This window comes from Canis lupus, chromosome 23 (genome assembly GCF_011100685.1).
Source record: "Canis lupus familiaris isolate Mischka breed German Shepherd chromosome 23, alternate assembly UU_Cfam_GSD_1.0, whole genome shotgun sequence".
Taxonomy (NCBI): domain Eukaryota; kingdom Metazoa; phylum Chordata; class Mammalia; order Carnivora; family Canidae; genus Canis; species Canis lupus.
The window spans coordinates 4327899-4349612 of NC_049244.1; the positions used below are offsets into that span (position 1 = coordinate 4327899).

The 21714-nt window shown below is 35.9% G+C and overlaps 1 protein-coding gene across 2 annotated transcripts in view; it reads left to right on the forward strand.

The window, feature by feature from the left end:
* PDCD6IP (programmed cell death 6 interacting protein) overlaps positions 1-21714 on the forward strand; it is an 86936-nt gene that overhangs the window by 19369 nt on the left and 45853 nt on the right. The window contains exons 3-9 of one of the 2 annotated variants that reach the window (XM_038570338.1): positions 1180-1249; positions 5276-5403; positions 8056-8209; positions 10042-10142; positions 12386-12517; positions 20286-20508; positions 21526-21649. In XM_038570338.1, coding sequence (XP_038426266.1) covers positions 1180-1249; positions 5276-5403; positions 8056-8209; positions 10042-10142; positions 12386-12517; positions 20286-20508; positions 21526-21649 — 932 coding nt within the window. The remainder of the gene's footprint in view (positions 1-1179; positions 1250-5275; positions 5404-8055; positions 8210-10041; positions 10143-12385; positions 12518-20285; positions 20509-21525; positions 21650-21714) is intronic. The other variant, XM_038570339.1, reaches the window with a different exon arrangement.

The window sequence follows — 21714 nt, forward strand, 5'->3', positions numbered from 1 at the left end:
AGCTATTGAAAATGGATGATTTCTTAGTTTTTTTTTTTTTTTTTTTTTTTTTTTTTAGAGACATGTTAAAAGTTTTTAGTTTGTGTGACATTTCTAAGTTTTAAAATATGTAGTTTATGAGGGCATCCTGGGTGGCTCAACAGTTTAGTACCGCCTTCTGCCCAGGATGTGATCCTGGAGACCTGGGATCGAGTCCCACGTCAGGATCCCTGCATGGAGCCTGCTTCTCCCTCTGTCTGTGTCTCTGCCTCTCTCTGTGTCTCTCATGAATAAATAAATAAAATCTTAAAAAAAATAAAATATGTAGTTTATGAAAAGTGAACATTCTTGTACTGAAGTTTTACAGGTGATATAATATCTTGAAACTTGCTTTAAAATATTTGAGGAAAAACATGTTTGGGGGCTAGGGGTGGGGCAGGTGAACCAAGAAGGACGAAAGGTCAGAACTGGTGATGGCTATATGGGGTTCATTATTTTATTCTCTCTAGCTTTGTGTATATAGAAAATTTCTCTAATCCTGAGTTGCAAAATTTTTGTGTGGGATTCCAGTACATAATTTTAAAGGGAGTAGGTTCTCTTTAACCTTTATGTTTGGAATATTTTAGAAGCAGAGTGAGTGAGATGCAGTTTTAATTAAATCAACTTTTTATTTATATATAGCATACATACAAAAGTGACTATATCATGTGTATAGCTTGAATATATATGTATAAGTACAACCCAAATCAAGAAATATTATCTCCTCTTATTCTCCCAAAGGTCATGCTTTTCCTACTTTGTCATCATGGAATAGTTTTTAATTTTATCTTCTGGGAAACTTGTAGTACTGACTTTGTTGCCTTTGCCTCTCTTGGCTTATTTTACCGTCATTTAAGTTTCTGTTCTGTTCAAGCCATTGTATGCTGTAAAGATGAATAAGATACTGTTTTCTGGAGGGAATAATGTGTGTATAATTACTGAGGCAGAATGGCTATTAGAGATATCTTAGTGCCAGTATTTTACTTTTAAAAAAGTAAATTTTATGGTCCCAGAAAAGGGAAAGGAGTTACTTGGCTAGAGAGGATAATATTTTGACAAGATTGATCCTTTTCTTCATTGTGTATTTTTCTTCAAAAAACCTAATATTTAATAAGATCCAGGAAGGTAAGGTAATTTTCTGTTTTCTCTCTTTCTATCAAGATCTGCTTGACATTTACCTGGAAGGATGCTTTTGATAAAGGTTCACTTTTTGGAGGATCTGTAAAATTGGGTATGTAATTATTTTTATAAAAATAATAAGAGACTTGGTCTAAACATGTTATTTTAGAATATTTCAATATTTTTGAAGTTGCTCTCCTAACAACTCTGTGCAAATAATAACAATTTTTATATTTTATTTTCTTTTTCATTTCAACTTTTAATGTTATTTCCAAATATTTGTAGAGAGCCTATGCCTTGCCAGGCACTGTCCTAGTTATAAAAATGAGTAAGACAAGGATGCCTGGGCAGTTCAGCAGTTAAGCGCCTGCCTTCAGCCCAGGATGTGATCCTGGAGTCCTGAGATCAAGTCCCACATCGGGCTCTGTGCATGAAGCCTGCTTCTCTCTCTGCCTATGTCTCTGCCTCTTTTTCTCTCATGAATAAATAAAATATTAAAAAAAATAAAAATGAATAAGACAGTTGTATTCAGTCTGTCTAGGAAGACAACTGATCATTCTAAAATATAGTGTGTAGTATACATGTGTATATGAACAAAGTTATGGGAACATAGATGAGGAAGACATGAATTCTGCTTGTTGAAAGAAAATGATGTTTGAGTTAGGCTCTGAAGGATGAATTTGTTTTCCCAGCTAGGAAATAACATTACAGGTAGAATATTATAACCAAAGGTCAGAAGAGTGAAGGTTTTTTTGATCTACTAGCTTGGCTGGTTAGCCTCTCTGTGCATCGGGACGCCTGGGTGGCTCAATGGTTGGGCATCTGCCTTTGGCTTAGGGCGTGATCCGGAGTTCCGGGATCAAGTCCTGCATTGGGCTTCTTGCATTGAGCCTGCTTTTCTTCCCTCTGCCTATGTCTGCATCTTTCTCTGTGTCTCTCATGAATAAATAAATAAAATCTTAAAAAAAAAAACCTCTCTGTGCATTAATTTTCTCATTTTTGAAGTGAGGAATAAATAGTATTGTGAACTACTATTTATCTCATTGGGTCCTTGTGTGGATTAAATGAGTGAATACACATGAAGTCTTTAGAAGAGTATACAATAAATATTAGCTGCAGTGAATAATAGTAATATTGTTTTTTATACATAATTACATGTAACATTTATAGTATGTATGCATTATAGAGTATATAATATAATAACCTACAGTACAAATTATATATAATGTATATTAATGTAATTATTGTTAAGGCTCAAAACTATAGGTTGAATAGAGGATCATGGAGGGTGAAGACATTGAAAAGTAGATTATGAAGAATTGGAAATGTACTATGAATTTGTACTCTTCTCTTATATGTTAATAGCTAATGTTCATTGAGTCCTTATTCTGCCTAGGCACTATGGAAGGGGCGTCACACATATTATCTTACTGAATTCTCCAAAAGCCCAATGAAGAAAGGCACTGTTACTACTAGTTGAACATACTGGTTTAGAAAGATTAAGTGACTTTTTAAGGTCATAAGGCAAGGATTTAATGAAGTGGGATGTGACTCCAGAAAGCGTAACTCTAGAGACTAGAGGATACAGACAGAACCAGTGAGGTACATGGTGAGAGTTAATGAGATTAGACAAGGTGGTTATTTTTTTTTTTTTTTTTTTTTTTTAGACAAGGTGGTTATATGTGGGTCAGAGAAGGAGTGGGTGTGAGTGACATTTCAGAGTTTGAAACTAACTGGGTCTGCTATCTTTCAGAAAAGAGTAGTAGTTGAAGGTTGACTCCCAGATTTATAACTTGATTTGACTCTTTGAATATTTATTCCTTCCAGTAGACAAGTTGAGTTAGACTTTTCAGTGTTATATCTGGGTAGACATTTTTTTTGGCATTTGGAAACTGGATTTAAAACTCAAAAGTGGTAGAGACCCTAGATTTAGGAACAATTATCATTAAATGATAATAAATCTATCTCCTCTTTTAGTCTATAGATTGGGGAAAATGTAAAAGCCAGAGCTAGGGAATATAACATTCAAGGGAAACAGGGGATGAGCATCCTGGGAAGGAGGATGAGAAAAAGCTTTCAGATCTCAGAGGAACCAGGGAAAAATAGAGACATGGAATTGAGTACCAGAAGGGGTTCAAAGGTCAGGTAGTTTAATGGTTTCCTGAACCTGGCTGCACATTAGAATTACCTGAGGAATTATATGAAAGATACAGATGTAAAGATACAAAATGCCAGATATGATAGGAATTTTCAAGGTACGTCAGTGGAATTAGTATCTTTGAAAATACCTCCAGGTCACTAATATTCATTCAGGTTGGAACATCATTGACAGAATTATTGTGGCAGAGGTAAAATCTTGTAAAGTTGGAGAAGTCATTTGATTTGGCAATGAAAGACGTTCCACTAGGTGCATGTTAAAGAAGCCAGATTGCATCAGGTTGAGGGGTGGAACAAAAGTGAAGAAATGGAAACAGCAAATATGGATTGGTCATTTCAGAAAATTTGCAGTAAAGATTTAAGGACAATGGAGCATTATGCTGAGAGGGAGACCAGATCAAGAAAAAGGATTTTTAATGCCAAATGGACAGGCTGAGAATAAGGTGCAGATGGCAGAATTAGGAGGTATTAAGTGAAATAGATTAAGTGATGAACCAAGTGTCTGGAAGAAGTGGGAAGCAAAAAACAGCATAAATAGAGCAGGAAGTAGTTCATCAAGGCATCTCCAGTAGCAAGTATTGGGATTAAGTATCCTTCAGGAATGTGTTGGTTAAATAAAGCCTGGGTTTATCCACTCATTGGAATATTGTGTAATTTTAGGGTACTAAGAAGGAGAATGGAAATCTATTTTTGTTCACATGTAAAGCTCTGTTCTGTTTCTCAGTGCACATAAAAGTTATTTATACTATATTGCAGATTGTTGTGTGCAGTCTAAAAAGCTGTATATAACTTGATTTAAAACTTTGTTGCTAAAGACTCTAACCATCCTCTGAGCTTTTGTGACTTGTAATCACTGATCACAGATCACCATAATAAATATAATAATCATGATGAAAAAGTTTGAAATATTGTGTGAGACTTAACAAATGTGACACAGAGCTACAAAATGAGCAAATGCTGCTGGAAAATGGCACTGATAGACTTTCTTGATGCCACTAACCTTCAATTTGTGAAAAATGAAATTATCTGCAAAGCCCAATAAAGTAAAGCACAATAAAATGAGGTATGCCTGTAAGTTTGTCTTTTTGTGATCAGCATATTTCACTTAGCATAATGTCATCAAGGCTTATCCATGGTGTAGCATGTGACAGGATTGCCTTCATTTCTAAGGTTGAATAATATTCTATTATGTGTAGATGCCACATTTTATCTGTTCATCCATCAGTGGACACTTCGGTTTCTTCTACCTTTTGGCTATGATTACAGGTGTACAGGTGTACCTTTTTGTGACTGCTCTCAGTTCCTTGGGTATATACCCAGAATTGGAATTTTTGGATTATATGGGAATTTTATTTCTAATTTTTTGAGGAACTGTCATACTGTTGTCCACAGCAGCTGCAGTGTTTTACATTCCCACCAACAGTGCACAGCAGTTCCACTTCTTCCACATGTCTGCTCACAATTGTTTTTTGTTGTTACTGTTCTTGATAGTAGCTGTCCCAGTGGATGTGAAGTGTGTAGTTTCTTGATCAGAGTTGTATTTTAACAACATAATCTGCTGGCCTTCTGAGAGATGTATTGGCATAAGGGAGTGAGACTTGGAGGTACTTGCATTGGGTTAGGTTTGTAGTAGTGAAGAACTGGTTTGAATGTGGTGAGAATAGAATTTTGAGGGAGGCAATGAGAAAACAAGTAATTTATTTGAATTTAAGTGACAATTGACAGAGAATGACTTTTCATTTGGAACCTAACAGCATTGTGGACTTAAAGGGAGGAAAAGAATAACTCATTGACCTTTTGAATTTTAGATGATGGGAATATTGTGGAAATAAGTGCCTGGCAGGACAACATTAGAAATATGGGCACTATTTTGGGTTAGAAAACAGATTTGGAAACTTGTTTTTGTGAGAGCCAATCTCTGAAACATTCATTTTCTTTAGAAAAATAATCTGATAAATTTTTCCTTCTTAATTTTTTACAGCTCTTGCAAGCTTAGGATATGAAAAGAGCTGTGTGTTGTTCAATTGTGCAGCCTTAGCTAGCCAGATTGCAGCAGAACAGAACCTGGATAATGATGAAGGATTGAAAATCGCTGCTAAGCATTACCAGGTATGCAGAAAAGTAACCATGTAATGATCAACACTAAGTTGGATTAAATTGAAAATAATTTGTATTTAGGTTTGTAGATGTTTCTTTATACACAGATATTTCCTTGAAAAATAATGCCCTTTTTAATGAATTGATTAATACTTTAAAACCCTTAAACTACTTACCTATAGCTAGCTCTATTTTTCCTCACCATTGTATACCCAGCACCTAGCACAGTGCCTGGCACATAATAAGGGCTTAGCAAATGTTGGGAGAACAAATGATTGAATGAGGTGAAGATCTTGGTAAATCCCCTTTAAATAATTGACCTCATTTAAAAATTTTGTACAATTGACCCTTGAACAGTGTGGGAGTTAGGGGTGCTAACCCCCTGTACCGTCGAAAATACACTGTAACTTTTGACTCCCCTAGAACATAACTACTAAATAGCCTACTGTTGACCAGAAACCTTACTGGTAATACAAACAGTCCAATAACATGTGTTGTGTATATTATATGTATTATATATTTTATTTTTACAATAAAGTAAGCTAGAGAAGAGGCACCTGGGTGGCTCAGTGGTTGAGCATCTATCTTTGGCTCAGGGTGTGATCCTGAGGTCCTGGGATCATGTCCCACATCGAGTTCCCTGCAGGGAGCCTGCTTCTCCCTCTACCTATGTCTCTGCCTCTCTCTCTGTGTGTCTCATGAATAAATAAATAAAATCTTAAAAAAAAAAAGTAAGCTAGAGAAAAAATTGTATTAAGAAATACATAAGAGAAAATACTTTTACAGTACTGTACTGTATTGAAAAAAATCCCCATGTAAGTGGATCTGTGTAGTTCAAACCACTATTGTTCAAGAGTCAAATGTACATTACTTTAATACTTTTTTTTCTTAGAGTGAGACACATCTAAAATTTCACCATTGTCGTGAAAGTTAAGACCTCTTACTAAGAAAATTTTAACTCTGAGACTTGGAGAGGTCGTATTTTTTTTTAAATGTATTCAGATATGTAATGTTCTTAAGTTAGCTAAATTTAGATTTTAGGTATTATTATTTACTAATATGGCATATTTTGTGGCAGTATATAACTTTTATTTTGGTTTTCATTTAAAGTATAAACAGTTGCTGCTAAGTGATATGTATGATTATATTTTCATGTTTTATGTTGTAATTTATAAAGTGTGCTCATGTACATTACTGTCAGATAAACCTTGTTAATTCATGTTACATATTGTCATTCACATTTTACACGCAAGGAGACTGAGAGGTCAGAGAGTTAATAAAGTGGTTCATTGGGGTTTCAGGTGTTCTGATTCCAAATTTTACAGAATTCCAAGTGGTGCTTCCAGTGTTTTCATTGACCCTGGAATTTGCTTGTCCTAGAGGTAGAGTCTGAATTTTCCTGTTATTTAAGTTTATGGGTGAGATGAGGAATGCTCTTCTAAGAAAGTGAAAAGAAAATACATTTTAAGCAAACAAGATGCCCCACGTTGTGGCTTGCCATGCAGTTTTGAATGGGCATGATGACAAACATGATGCATGTACCTTTTCTTTTTGAGGCTGTAAAGGGCCTCAAACATTTAAAATGTTAAAATGAAGTAAATTTAATTATTTACTTTTCTATTACTGTAACTCAGTTAATTGGCATGTGATATCTTAGAGGGCATTCTCAATTACTAAGGACATTCCATTCTGGGAGTCACTTCTGTGATTCATAGCAGGTCATCTAGTGTGATGGAAATGGAGGAGTGATATTAGTAAGAAGACCTAGACCCTAGGCTTGTTTAGGCTGTTTTCCATCAAGATGTGTGTCCTTGGCTATGTTCTTTAATAACTTCTGTGGGCCTTCACTTCTAAGATTTGTGAGAGAGACTGGATGACTTGCTGTTCTAGTCTGTGATTTTCTTAGTTGATTGAGCAAGTTCAGGTCATTACCTCTTGCAGTTGTTCTAGTTTTATAAGATATTTCATGACTGTAGAAAACATGATTTTCACTTTTAATACAGTTAACCTTGAGTCATCTCTGTGTTGCTTCTTTATATAACCCACAATATCTTTTAATCCCAGGCTGATGTCTTACTTTTTCCCAGAATCATTTATTTAGTAAAAGCAGTTACTTTTGTGTTAATCTCAGCAAAATATAATTGGGAATAAGAAATCTGATGGGGAACATTTCACTAGGGACCTTTGAAAGCCAAATAAGAATCATTAGTAGTGGATAATAATGCTCTTCTTCAGAGTACTAGGTACCTATACTATCTGAGGTTTTCCCTAAGTATGGCATGTTTAATTATTTGACAGATGAGTTTGTTTGGGACTGAAGTAAGTACTAAATGCATTTAATAATGTTTTATCCGTGCCTCTGTTCTCATGTTAGGCTTGGGGAAGTATATCTAAAAATAAGTTTAATCAATTTGTCTCTAAAGTTACTGTATTCTTTGCTGCAATGTACTTTTAATCTTTGTTAGATCTTCTGTTAACTATATAGCACTTTAGAAAGATACCCTTGTTGTCTGTAGGTCAGATGTTTTAGATCTGTAACAATATAAGAATTTAAAAATAGTAACTGTTCAACTAAATTAACATTTGAAATGACTTGTGTGTAACAGAAAATTGTCTTACTGAGTTTCTGTAGATTTTAAAGAAGTTCTTTTTTCTTTCCTCTAGTTTGCTAGTGGTGCCTTTTTACATATTAAGGAGACAGTTTTATCTGCCTTAAATCGAGAGCCGACTGTGGACATATCTCCAGATACTGTTGGGACCCTCAGTCTTATAATGTTGGCACAGGCCCAAGAAGTTTTTTTTTTAAAAGCCACAAGAGGTAATTCTAATTTTTCTTCAATTTTGTTGCATTTGAAAGGAAGGTGATTAGAATATAATATGTTCAATGTAGAGCTTTATTCTCTGAACTTGACACATAGGTTATTGAAAATTTTCAACTTTCCTTTTCTGAAATTAAGGTGGTACAAAATAAACATTTATGAATGTAGGCTGTATTTGCAGCATTTTATGAAGTACGTAGTTATTGTCTTACAACACTAAACTCTGGTATAGTATTTATGTAGGTTTGTAATGGTTCAAAAATTCATTCATTCAGCATATTTAATTGGGTATCTACTGTGTGCCAGTTGTTGCTCTAGCCTCTAGATGAAGGTTGCAGACAAGCAGGATTCTTATTTTCAGAAAGCTTACATTAGTGTGAGGAAGATGATAAGCAAGAAATAAGCTAAGGTGATTTTATTTTATTTATTTATTTTAAAATATTTTATTTATTCATGAGAGAGGCAGAGACAAAGGCAGAGAGAGAAGCAGGCCCCATGCAGGGAGCCCAATGTGGGACTCGATCCTGGGTCCCCAAGACCACACCCCAGGCGTGAAGGCAAGCGCTAAACTGCTTAGCCACCCAGGGATCCCGGCTAAGGTTATTTTATTTTATTTTATTTTATTTTAATTATATTATTTTTTAAAAGATTTTATTTATTTATTCGTGAGAGACACGGAGAGGAGGAGAGAGATTGAGAGAGAGGCAGAGACACAGGCAGAGGGAGAAGCAGGCTCCATGCAGGGAGCCTGACATGGCACTCGATCCTGGGGTCTCCAGGATCAGGCCCTGGGCTGAAGGCTACGCTAAACTGCTGAGCCACCTGGGCTACCCCTTAAAGAGAGATAATTGCTATAAAGAAAATAAGGTAGATTATGTGATAATGACTGGTGGCTTGGCTCTGAGTAAGGATATATGTAGGGGAAGTCATGCTAATTTTAGATTAATTAGTCAAGAAGAGTTTCTTTGAAGAGATCTCCTTTAAACTAGTTGTAATTAATAAGAAGGAGCATCTGGGCAGAGTCCCTGGTCCTGTGAATGAGGGAATAAAAACAATTCTTAGAAGGCATGTAAGTTAGTGTGAGATATTGGGATATGGTCTGAATATGTAAGTACAGAGGAATTGAAAATAAGAGAGCAGTCATCATGTGAAAGGAATATGAACTGGAATAGTTTCTTTCTTTCTTTCTTTTTTTTTTTTTTTTAAAGATTTTATTTGAGAGAGAGAGAAAGAAGAGAGCATGAGCAGGGTGAGGGGCAGAGGGAGAAACAGACTTCCCTCTGAGCAGGGAGCCCGATGTGGGGCTCGATTCTAGGGACTCTGGGATTCATGACCTGAGCTGAATGTAGATGCCTAACCGACTGAGACACCAGGTACCCCTGGAATAGTTTTTTTTTTTTCTTTTAAAATAACAGCTTATAGTAAGATAGAATTCATATATAATAAAATTTACCCTTTTGAAATTTACAATCATTGTTTTTTAATATATTGAAGGTTTTGAAACCATCACCACTATTTCTTATTTTAGAATATTATCATCACCAAAGAACAAACTTTGTTTGTTTAGTTTAGAACAAACTCCAAACTCCAAACTCAAGTCACCATTCCCCCTTTTTTCCTAGCCTGTAGCAACCACTAATCTATTTTCTGACCCTGGATTTGCTTATGAATTAGTTAAATTTTATGTAGAAGAATTGATTTCAATGATAAGGATATTTTTTAAGGCAAATGTACAAACTTGTGATCTCAGTGTTACACTAAGTTATCATGATATATCAGACTATTTTATATTTATTTAAATTATAACGGTCAATTTAATATTTTATTCCAGATAAAATGAAAGATGCCATCATAGCGAAATTGGCTAATCAGGCTGCAGATTACTTTGGTGATGCTTTTAAACAGTGTCAGTACAAAGATACTCTCCCCAAGGTCAGTTATTGTTTTTGTAAACACTTGGTTAATTTGCATGTGGAAATACTTGGATGTTTTTGTGTATAAAAGGTGTGTTGAAAATTATGTTTTATAAAGAAACTTGAAATTTTAGGAGAGGCTTTTTGAGAATGTAGAAATAATTTTTAAATTTAAGATGCATAAAAATTCTTTTATATTTAGGGGATGCCTTTGTTTATACTCTTTACTAAACTTGTTTTTCCAAGCTAAAACTCTTTCTGGAAATTTTTGAACCTCTGTCTCCAATAATTTTTACATGAAGGCATTGCGTAGTTCTGATGCATTGGTGATTTGGTTCGAGCATGAATACTTGAGCATGTTGATTAGTCACACTTTTAATTATTGTCCTGTTTTCTTAAAGATGAGTCTTAAAGCACAAAAACAGACATAAAGACAAAAGGAAAAGAAAAATTCATCCAGTATTTTGATTAGAATTAAGTTTTGCCAACAGGGATAGAAAATTGGGCTGCTATTGGACAGCTAAGGAAAACAACCATCTTAAACTACACATCACGGGAAGTATTAATTGTTTTAATGTAAACTTTTCCAAAGTGGCATTTGAAAAGACTAGTCAGTGATGATCATTTGTAACTGACAAAGTAGATGATTAGAGTAACAAATAAACTCAGAATGGTTAAAAAAGGGAATTTACAGATTCAGTGAGTGAAATGTAGTATGTTTTAACTACTCTTTCAGAAATGTTCAGGTAATTAGTTTTATGTGTATAATAGCATATGGCTTTTGTTAGATGATCTTTTATAGAATTTATTGATATATAAGTCATTCAGAAATCTTTGTAAATTATAAAATTGCAGACAATTTTGTAGTGAAGTAAAACATGTAAATATGTCAATAGCACAAATTAGTTTAGTCAGAGAATAGGAATTAATGTGAAGGAATTCCTGGAGATTTAAAATACACCAAGAGATCAGTAGAAATTTGCCCAGGACTCTTGGATGTTAATACTGTTACTCCTGAAAAGAGCCTTGGGATCTTCTCTCACCTTTTTTTCATCTGAAAGACCTCATGTTCAGCTGCACAGTGTACCGTTACATCCTGTTGGGCCATTAGTTCAGTCGTGTCACGGAGAGAAGAATGTCACCTTCAAAGACTTGGAAACTACTTCTGCAGCATTCCTGGTATTCCTTGAAAATCTCCTGTTTAAATACAAAATTGCTCCAGCCTTACCTTGAGAACTGGCATGAGTACAGTTTGAGATTTAGATGTCTTTTTTGCTTTTTTACTAATAAAGCTCATAAGGTATTTTCGTATTCTAGTTATAAAACTGGAATATCTGCAAATAGAGATCCAGGAAGCTAGGAAATTATTCACTGGGAGACAGGAAAGCAGATCAGGTAGTACTTGAGTTTTTGATTGTCTTATTTTTTTTCGTCTAGATTGTGATTGCTTAGTATATTTCTTGGATTTCATATGCCATGTATTTCCTAAAAATAGCGAGGTTGCAGGCTAGGATTTGACATTTTGGAAGAGCATCTACCAATATAAGTGCTTCTCTGGTTCACGTGTTTGGATCTTTTAAAATAGATTTTGACTGGACCTTTTTTCAGAACAAATTAGGGCAAAATAACACTTTATCATGTTAGATACTAGTGCATTTGTCTGTGCTATGTGTTTTTGAGTGATCTGAAATGTTAGTGTTTATACTAAATAATTTTTATATGGCTAGAAAGAATTTTTATTAAAAAATCTTGGGATATAAATTCAAGTGGGAACTTAATTTACTATCTTTTGTCTTTTAAACATGATGAAACAGTCAGCTATAGAGCATTTTCATTAGTATATGTGAGTAATGGTGGTTTAGTTAACTCTAAGGGCTGGGTAAGGACTCATACGAAAGCTTCTAAAGCCCTGTGCTTTTGTTATTCCTCTGTGAATGTCTGTTCTCCTTCTCTTTCTAATGCATGCCTTCCTTTCTTTCTTCTTTGTAAACAAAATGTTGACTTCATGGCTTGATTGAAGACTTAAATTGGCTTCACTTAACAGTTCAGAAAAAACCCTCTTAATTTTAAGTGGAAGAACAAAATTGAACTCATTGAATTCAATTCCTGCAAAATCATGTGGTCTTCTCTGTTTACACCTAATGACTAACCTATCTCTAAACCAATAATGGGGTAATTCTAATTTCTGTCTCCTTTTCCTTTTTCTTCCTGCATCCCATGTTGTCTGTGGTGGTTTGTGTGGTTGGACTCTCCCCTGGTCAGTATTTTTATTTCCAGGAGGTGTTCCCTGTCTTGGCTGCAAAGCACTGTATCATGCAGGCCAATGCTGAGTACCACCAGTCTATCTTGGCAAAACAGCAGAAGAAATTTGGAGAAGAGATTGCAAGATTACAGGTGAGTGTTTTAGGAATAGATATTTAAGTAACTTGGCTCTCTGTTTTTTTCCTTAGTGAGATTTCTGAGTTTGCCCATAAAAACTTTTCTACTCATTGCCCCTATCAGCAGAGAAAAGTGATTGTTTTTATCTTTAGGCTTTACTTGCTGGGTATTTTTTGAAGTCTTATATTTTATCTAGAAATTTCATGTAAAATATATCTAAAAAATTCATGCAGAATTTGCATTCAGTTCTTTTGTTTATCCCTTTTTTTTTTTTTTTTTTAAAGATTTTATTTATTTGAGAGCGTAAGAGTGAGAGAGAGCATGAGCTCAGGGAGGGGCAAAGGGAGAGGGAGAAGCAGACTCTCCACTGAGCAAGCAGCCCAATGTGGAGCTTGATCCCAGGACCTTGGCATCATGACCTGAACTGAAGGCAGACACTTAAGCCTGAGCCACCCAGGCACTCCCATTTCGTGAGTAAGGCTTCTTCTGGTTAACAGTAGGTTATTAATAGTTAAGCTCCAGGGGAGTCAGCAAATTTTTGGCTGTGTTGTGGTTGCTATTCATTTTTATTTTTATAGATTTTATTTATTTAATTATTTTAGAGTGAGAGAGGGAGGGACAGAGGGAAAGGAAGAGAATCTTAAGCAGACTCCTCACTGATCATGGAACCCAATGTAGGACTTGATCCCATGACCCCAAGATCATGACCTGAGCTGAGACCAAGAGTTGGACACTCAACTGACTGAGCCATCCAGACATCCCTATCTGTGTTTGTTTTAATATAAAATAATCTAAATTACCATTACTTTTGAAAGGCTGTGCAGTGCTTAACTTGAGGCCTTGCCTTTGTTTGAATTGGGACATACAGTTCCATAGCTTGAAGGACAGTGGTAATACAGTTGAGCCTTGAACAACACAGGTTTAAATGGTGTGGGTCCACTTAAGCAGATATTTTATAGTACTGTAAATGCATTATCTTTTCTCTCTGATTTTTAAAAATTTATTTATTTTGGGGGAAGGGACAGAGGGAGAGATAGAGACAGAATCTCCAGCAGACTCCTGCTTTGTGCAGGGCCCTGATGAGGAGCTCCATCTCCAACCCTGAGATCATGACCTGAGCCAAAGTTTAAGAGTTGGAGGCTTAAATGACTGAAGCACTCAGGGACCCCTCTGTGATTTTCTTAGTAGCATTTTCTTTTCTCTAGCTTACTTTAAGAGTATGATGTAAAATATATGTACAAAATATGTGTTATTTGTTTATTTTATGGGTAAGGTTTTTTTTTTTTTTTAAAGATTTTATTTGTCAGAGACAGAGGCAGAGACAGAAAGTGCATGAGCTGGGGGAGGGGCAGAGGGAGAGGGAGAAACATACTCCCCACTGAGCAGGGAGCCAGATGCAGGGCTTGATGTGGGGCTCTATCCTAGGACCCTGGGATCATGACCTGAGCTGAAGTCAGATACTTAACAGACTGAGCCACCCAGGTGCCCCATTTTATGGGTAAGGCTTCTGGTCAACAGTAGGCTATTAGTAGTTAAGCTCTGAGGGAGTCAAAAGTTATAGTGGATTTTTGACTGTGTTGTGGGTGTCTGTGCCACTAACCCTTGTGTTGTACAGGGTCAACTGTATTTATTTTTTATTTTTACTTTTTAAAAGATTTTATTTATTTATTCATGAGAGACAGAGAGAGGAAGAGAAGCAGGCTGTCTGTGGGGAGCCCGATGTAGGACTCCCATCCCAGGACATTGAGATCACGACCTGAGCCAAAGGCAGATGCTCAACCACTGAGCCACCCAGGTGCCCTGGGTCAACTGTATTTTTTTTTTTTTTTTAAGATTTTATTTATTTATTCATAGAAACACAGAGACACAAACACACACACACACACAGAGGCAGAGACACAGGCAGAGGGAGAGAGAGAGAGAGAGAGAGAGAGAGAGAGAGGCAGAGACACAGGCAGAGGGAGAAGCAGGCTCCATGCAGGGAGCCCGACGTGAGACTTGATCCTGGGTCTCCAGAATCACACCCCCAGCTGCAGGCGGCGCTAAATTGCTCTCACCACTGGGGCTGCCCTGGGTCAACTGTATTTATAAATTTTGTAAACAACAGAGTGTCTTCTCTGCACTTGTCCATACTGTCAGCATTGGGGTTGTCAGAAACTTGCTGTGACATCTGGGTCAATTTCACAACAGGAATAACGGCTGTTGCTATGAGTTGTTTGTATTTTGAGTATTGGTAAGCAGAGGATAGGAAGAGGACTATTAGGGAACTTTAAATATGGGTGGATATTAGAAGATATTCTACAGGTAACATTTAGGAAGTTCAGATTAATTAGTCTTTTCATGGGGGAAGAAACCTAAATCTCATAAAAGAGAAAATGTATGTACTTCACGGATAAAATCAGAGAAAGATATACTTCCTAATAAAACACAGATTCAAACATAATCTCATTTGTCCAGAGTTCACTTTGATTCCAGTAACTTAGATTCTTTTTTTTTTTTTTTTAAAGATTTTATTTATTTATTGATGAGAGACACAGAGAGAGAGGCAGGCTCCCTGCAGGGAGCCTGATGCGGGACTTGATTCCAGGACCCCAGGATCACGACCTGAGTTGAAGGCAGACGCTCAACCACTGAGCCACCCAGGCAGTCCCCAGTAACTTAGATTCTTACATAAAAATGCTTTTTGAGGGGATTCCCTGGGTGGCTCAGTGGTTTAGCACCTGCCTTTGGCCCAGGGCGCGATCCTGGAGTCCTGGGATCGAGTCCTGTGTTGGGCTCCCTGCATGGAGCCTGCTTCTCCTCCTCCTGTGTCTCTGCCTCTCTCTCTCTCTCTCTCTCTCTCTCATAAATAAATAAATAAATCTTTAAAAAAATGCTTTTTGAATAAGTGGTTTTTGTGGGTAGGATTTTTTTTTTTCAGGCTAGCATATTGTAAGTATTAGAAGTTTAGTTCCTTTATTTTCTGGGAATTCTAGGACTATTCAAGTGAGCTCTTCTTTAGTGTTTATGAACCAGTCACATTAGAATTCTTTTTGAAATTTTAATAGTTGGGCACCTGGGTGGCTTAGTTGGTTAAATGTCTGCATTTCCTTGGGTCTTGATCCTGGAGTCCTGGCATTGAGTCCCACAGTGAGCTCCCTACTCAGCGAAGAGTCTACTTCCTCTACCCCTCCCCTCTGCTTGTGTGCGTGTGCTCTCTCTCTCTTATGCTCCCCTCCCAAATAAATAAATAAAACCTTTTTTTAAAAAAAGAAATTTTAACATTTAAAATCCCCTCTGGAAAAAGCAAACTGTTTCAAATGTGAACAGTGAAAGATAGACTTTTTTCAGTTATAGACATATAAAAGTTTGTGACTTTGGTTTTAGCTTTAGTCCTAGGTCAAGAGTTAACCATAGAATATGGACACAAATTCATATCTCAAAGGGCTGTTCCTCTTTCCAGGTGTGAGTTTTTTTTTTTTTTTTTTAACTTGATTTGAGCTCAGAAGTAGGCAGAACAAATAGATTAAAAAAAAAATGACCAGTCAATCATATTCTCTCTAGTTTGTGGCTCAGAGGTACCCCATGAACCTGATAGAGATCATTAGATGGTCACACTATGAAACCAGCTTTCAATCATTGCTGTCAGCAATGGGGAAAAGAAATATTGGTCATGAGCAAATAAGAAACAAAAGCAAAACCACAGAGTCAGGAAAAATCAAAACAGATAAAATAGTAATGAAGATAAGACTTGCTTGGGATTTTCTTTTGGGGCAAGAAAAATTGTATCTGGGCTTGAAGGGCTCATGAACTGCCCTTCCTGGACAGTGGGAAAGAGTGATGAAGCAAATATGGCCAATTGGTAACACTTGTTGAACCTAAGTGTGTATCTGTTGTTACTCATTGTTCTTTTGTTTCAATTTTTCTGTGGGCTTGAAAGTTTTTGAAATAAAAATTGGGAAAAATAGGTATACATATAAGGTGTACACTTTACCCTTTCTCTTTCCCTTCCGTCCTGTTCCGTCCATCCTTTTTTCCCACTGCCCCAAAGGTAATTTCCATTAGATTCTCATTTAATCCTTTCAGTTTTTTTCTTTGAAATACAAGCAAATGAATACACATGCATACACAATACACACAATGCATGTTATTACATGTGAGGTACTGTGCTACATACAGTATTATGTGTCTTGCTTTAATCATGTAACAGCATATCCTAAAGATCTCTCCATTTTATTTTTTTATTTTTATTATTTTTTAAGATTTTATTTATTCACGAGAGACACAGAGAGAGAGGCACAGATCTAGGCAGAGGGAGAAGCAGGCTCCATGCAGGTACTTGATACGGGACTTGATCCCGGAACTCCAGGATCATGCCCTGAGCCAAAGGCAGAGGCTCAACCACTGAGCCACCCAGGCATCCCTCTCCATTTTAATATAGCAATAGAGTGCTTGCTTTGGTAGCATATCATAATAATATAATAATAATAATAACAATAGCCACAGAGATACCTTCTTTACTCTTATTTAGAGCTAAATTATATTTCATTGTATAAACAGCAGTTCATTGCTGTCCCCTGTTGCTGGATACTTGCATGTTCCCAAGATTTGCTACAAGTAATACTGCAGTGAATAATTATGCACACATGGCATTTTGTATTTCAGTGCATATTTTAGCTCTGGCTTCCATAATCCTAGACTGAGGGTTTGAACAACAGAAATTTATTTTCTCATAGTTGAGAAGGCTGAAAGTTGTGAACAGGGTGTCAGCATGGTTAGGTTCTGGTGAGAGATCTCTTCCTGGTTTGCAGACTGTTGGCCATCTTCTCTCTGTGTCCTTACATGGGTTGGGGGGAGGAGAGAGAGCAAGTTCTCTGGCTCATCCTCCTAAAAGGGCACTAATCCCATCATGAGGGCTCTGCCTCATCTAAACATAATCTTCCAAAGTCCCATCTCCATGTACCATCACTTTGAGGGTTAGAGTGGCAACATATGAATTTTGGGGGCAGGGTGACACAGTTTAGAATATAGCAGCAGGTTTATCTTAAATTTCTAGAAATGAGATTGCTGATAGAATAATACATCTGTAATTTATTATATATTATACTTGGATCTTTGATGCACTTCAAATTTATCCTCATATGTAAAGTATGGATCCCGTTTTTTCTTTTTCCAAATAGCTACCCACTTGTCACCAAACCATTTATTATAGTGACTTTCTTATTCCACTGATTGGAGAGTCTGCTTCTGTCACATACTAAATTTGTCATATAAAAAAAAAATTGTCATATATATTTGGGTCTATTTCTAAACTTTTTATTGTGTTTCATTGGCTTGTCTGTTCATGCTTCAGTTCCACACCATTTTAGTCATTGACTCTTTAGAATGTTTTAATGCCTGATAATCATCTCTCATTTTCTGATACCTCTTATTTCTCATTTCTGAATTTTCCCGATTGTTCTTACTTGTTTATGCTTCTATATAAATTTTCTTTTATTTAAATATTTACTATGGGAAATTTGAAAAAAATATATAAAGTATGAATCATCATATGTCCATTGTCCAGCTCCAGTGATTATCAGTATTTTGTTATTTGTGTTTCATTTATTTATTTCCCCTTCCCCTCTAATTTTTTTGGAGTATTTCACATATTTCATTCTTTTTTAAAAAATTTTATTTATTTATTCATGAAACACACACACAGAGAGAGAGAGAGAGAGAGGCAGAGACGTAGACTGAGGGAGAAGCAGGCTCCATGCAGGAAGCCTGATGTGGGACTTGATCCCCAAGCCCGGGACCACGCCCTGAGGTGAAGGCAGAAGTCAACGGCTGAGCCACCCAGGCATCCCCACCTATTTCATTCTTAAGTACTTTACTACTTATCTCTAATAGATAAGGCTTAAAAAAACAAAAACCCTAAAACTACAATGTCATCTCACCCAACAAAATTGATACTGATTAACAATTAATACTAGTAATGTAATATCCAAATCTAATTTAGTTTTTCCCTGATTTTTTTCTATTCTAGTTTTTTCATAGTTGGTCTGTGGAAATCAGGATCCATGCAGGTCATCACATTGCATTATTTGGTCAATGTGTCTTATAAATCTTTGACTTATTTTTTTTTTTATTTTTTTATTTTTAATTTATTTTTTATTGGTGTTCAATAAATCTTTGACTTATAATGGCCTCCCTCTCCCCGACTGCCATATTGAATTTTCCTCAATTTCTTGTTTTACATGTTTCTTAAAAGATGTCTGTTATCCTTTTTTGTTACTTGTGTAAATATTTCAATCTTTTTAAAAGTGATTTTGAATTTTTCTTCATTTTCTTGCCTGAGTTCTGTCAGTTCCTGTTCCACATTCTCTTGCTATTCACCCACTGCTGTCTGGGCCATCTGGTCCTCTGTTCATGTTGTGTGTTCTTTCAATACTATGATTATATCCTTAGGATTTTTAGTGTATTTTAGTATTTTCAGTATGCTGTTTTCATCTGCTTTGTGACAACATCTCTTTGGTGAATTTTCAATACCTTTTGGAAAGTTATATGCTCATTTTCATCCTTTTTCTCTTGGTTTCTTTGTGTTGGGGCAGATGGGCTGCCTTTTTGGTTACTTGTATTTGAATGAGATTGATTTTAGTAAAAGAACCGCAAGAGGCTTCCGATTTGAGAAATGGTCCTCTAGTAGTGTTCTTTTTTTAAAAAAATTTATTTATGAGAGATTTATTTATTTATTTATTCATGAGAGACAGAGAGACAGGCAGAGACCCAGGCAGAGGGAGAAGCAGACTCTCTGTGGGGAGCCCCATGCAGGACCCCATCCCTGATCCCAGACCCTGGGACCATGCCCTGAGCAGAAGGCAGACACTCAACCACTGAGTCACCCAGGCATCCTTGCTCTGTTGATTTTGCATCTAAGCTGGCACTCTAATTATTTAGAATAGTTTAGTTGACTTTTTTAAGGTTTTCTTGGTATATAAATACATCCCCTGTAAATGACCATTTTTTCTTTTTCTAAATTTTGTGTCTGATTTCATTTTTTTATTCTACAGTTGTTTTTGATGATACTATTTTATTTTTGAAAAAAAAACTGCTTCTTTGTTGCCTTCCTCCGTTGGCTGAATAATTTTGTTCTGATCCATCCTTTCACTGTTGGAGTAGCTATTTGAGGTTCCTGCCTCCATGTGAGGTGGTGAAGGGAATGTTTGTCAGTAGATAGGTATGTCTCTGTGTTTCGAGACTCCTGTCTCAGGTTTCCGTGATAGCTTTTAGAGTGTGTGATTGTGTATGCACGTGGGTTTTTAAAAGATTTATTTGATAAAGAGCACACACACACAAGCAGGGAAAGGGGCAGAGGGAGAGGGAAAGCAGATTCCCTGTTGAGCACAGAGCCTGACAATTGGGCTCAGTCCTATGACCCTGAGATAACCATCTGAGCTAAAAATAAGGTTCACACGTTTAACTTAATGAGCCACCTAGCCACCCTTCTTTTAATGTGTTTTAATTACTAGTCCTTTGGATTACAGAAGTATTTGACAGCCAGCCTCCCTCAGTGTCAATTTATACTTATTGGCTCAGGGATTTCTTTTACTTTCTTGGAATCCACTCATGTATTTAGAGGAATGCCTGCTATGTTTATTTTTTATTCTTGTTATATTTTGTGATGGGATAATTTTTAGGTTATTCTGGTGACGACATTGCTGGAAATGTAAGTCCTTAGAGATTGTTTTGAAAAACCAATGCTTATTAGATCCTTGGTTGAGAAAAAAAAAACTTTTTTTTTTTTTTAATATTTTCTCTTTAGCATGCGGCAGAATTGATTAAAACAGTGGCATCTCGCTATGATGAATATGTCAATGTGAAAGATTTTTCTGACAAAATCAGCCGTGCTCTTACTGCAGCAAAGAAGGATAATGACTTCATTTATCATGATCGAGTTCCAGACCTTAAAGATCTAGATCCTATTGGCAAAGCCACACTTGTGAAATCTACCCCAGTCAGTGTACCTATCAGCCAGAAATTCACTGGTATGTCAAGTATTCAGATATGCTTTAATCTTACTTATCTTTCCTCAGTTTAATCTTTTTTTTTGTAGCTAAAATCATATAACTTCTATTGCATACTTGAGTATGATTTGTATTCATGTTGTTTGAAATGATTATGAGAATAAAAATGAAGTAAGTGTTGTATCTATAGTGAAATTTCAAGATGGAGAGTAAATGGTAATAATGTATATGTATACAACAGAGTCAGAATTTGAAACTGAGTAATGTTGGACTTTAAGCTTTTGTCATTTTGTTAACATTTGTTAAGATTCTGCCATTAAAAGTAAACATTCATAAATATGATTTTAAACATAAACTTATGGAGTCATGGTTGTATGAGATAAATGTTATAATATCCTTGGATATTGTAGATATATTCAATGTATAGTCTCTAATTGAGATCCTAAGAATAATACTCTTAAGTTATTGGGAAAGGGTGATTATTTTACTTATTTCTATTTAGCAAACAAGATGTGTTTACCATGTGCCAGGGACTCTTCTAAGTACAGATACTAGCTCAGAATTCATATTCTTACAATAGTCCCATGAGATAGGTACTATTATTATCTGCATTTGACTGATGAGGTTATTGATGTACAGAATGCTTAAGTAATTTATCCAATGTTGCAGAGCTAGGAAGTGGTGGAAGGACATGGAAATTAATCCATGGCACTGTGGGCTACTTAATCAGTTTAATCAACAGATGAACAGTTTATTTTCTTATGTGTAAGTCTTCTTTACCAAAGGTCTTTAAACGTCAATGACAAACACATCTTAAAAAGTTAAGAAAATTAAGTTCAGAGAAAAAGAAAGCTTTCATTGTCATTGTCCTTGAATATAGTCATCTAAAAATTCTCTTCATTGTACCTTTAATAATGGTTTTGATTTTTATATATTTATAGGCTTTATATGTGAATATTGGAAAAGGAATATGAGTATTCACTTTACAGATGGAGTTTTGTCTTGAAATTTTGTTGGAATTTTCATTCCTTATTTTAGATTTGTTTGAAAATATGGTTCCTGTGTCAGTACAGCAGTCATTGGCTGCCTATAATCAGAGGAAAGCTGACTTGGTTAATAGATCAATTGCTCAGATGAGAGAAGCCACCACTTTGGCAAATGGGTACGTAGAGCTTAACTTCCATAAATATGTCTCTAAAGTTTTAATGTTTTCTGTTTGATTGTTCT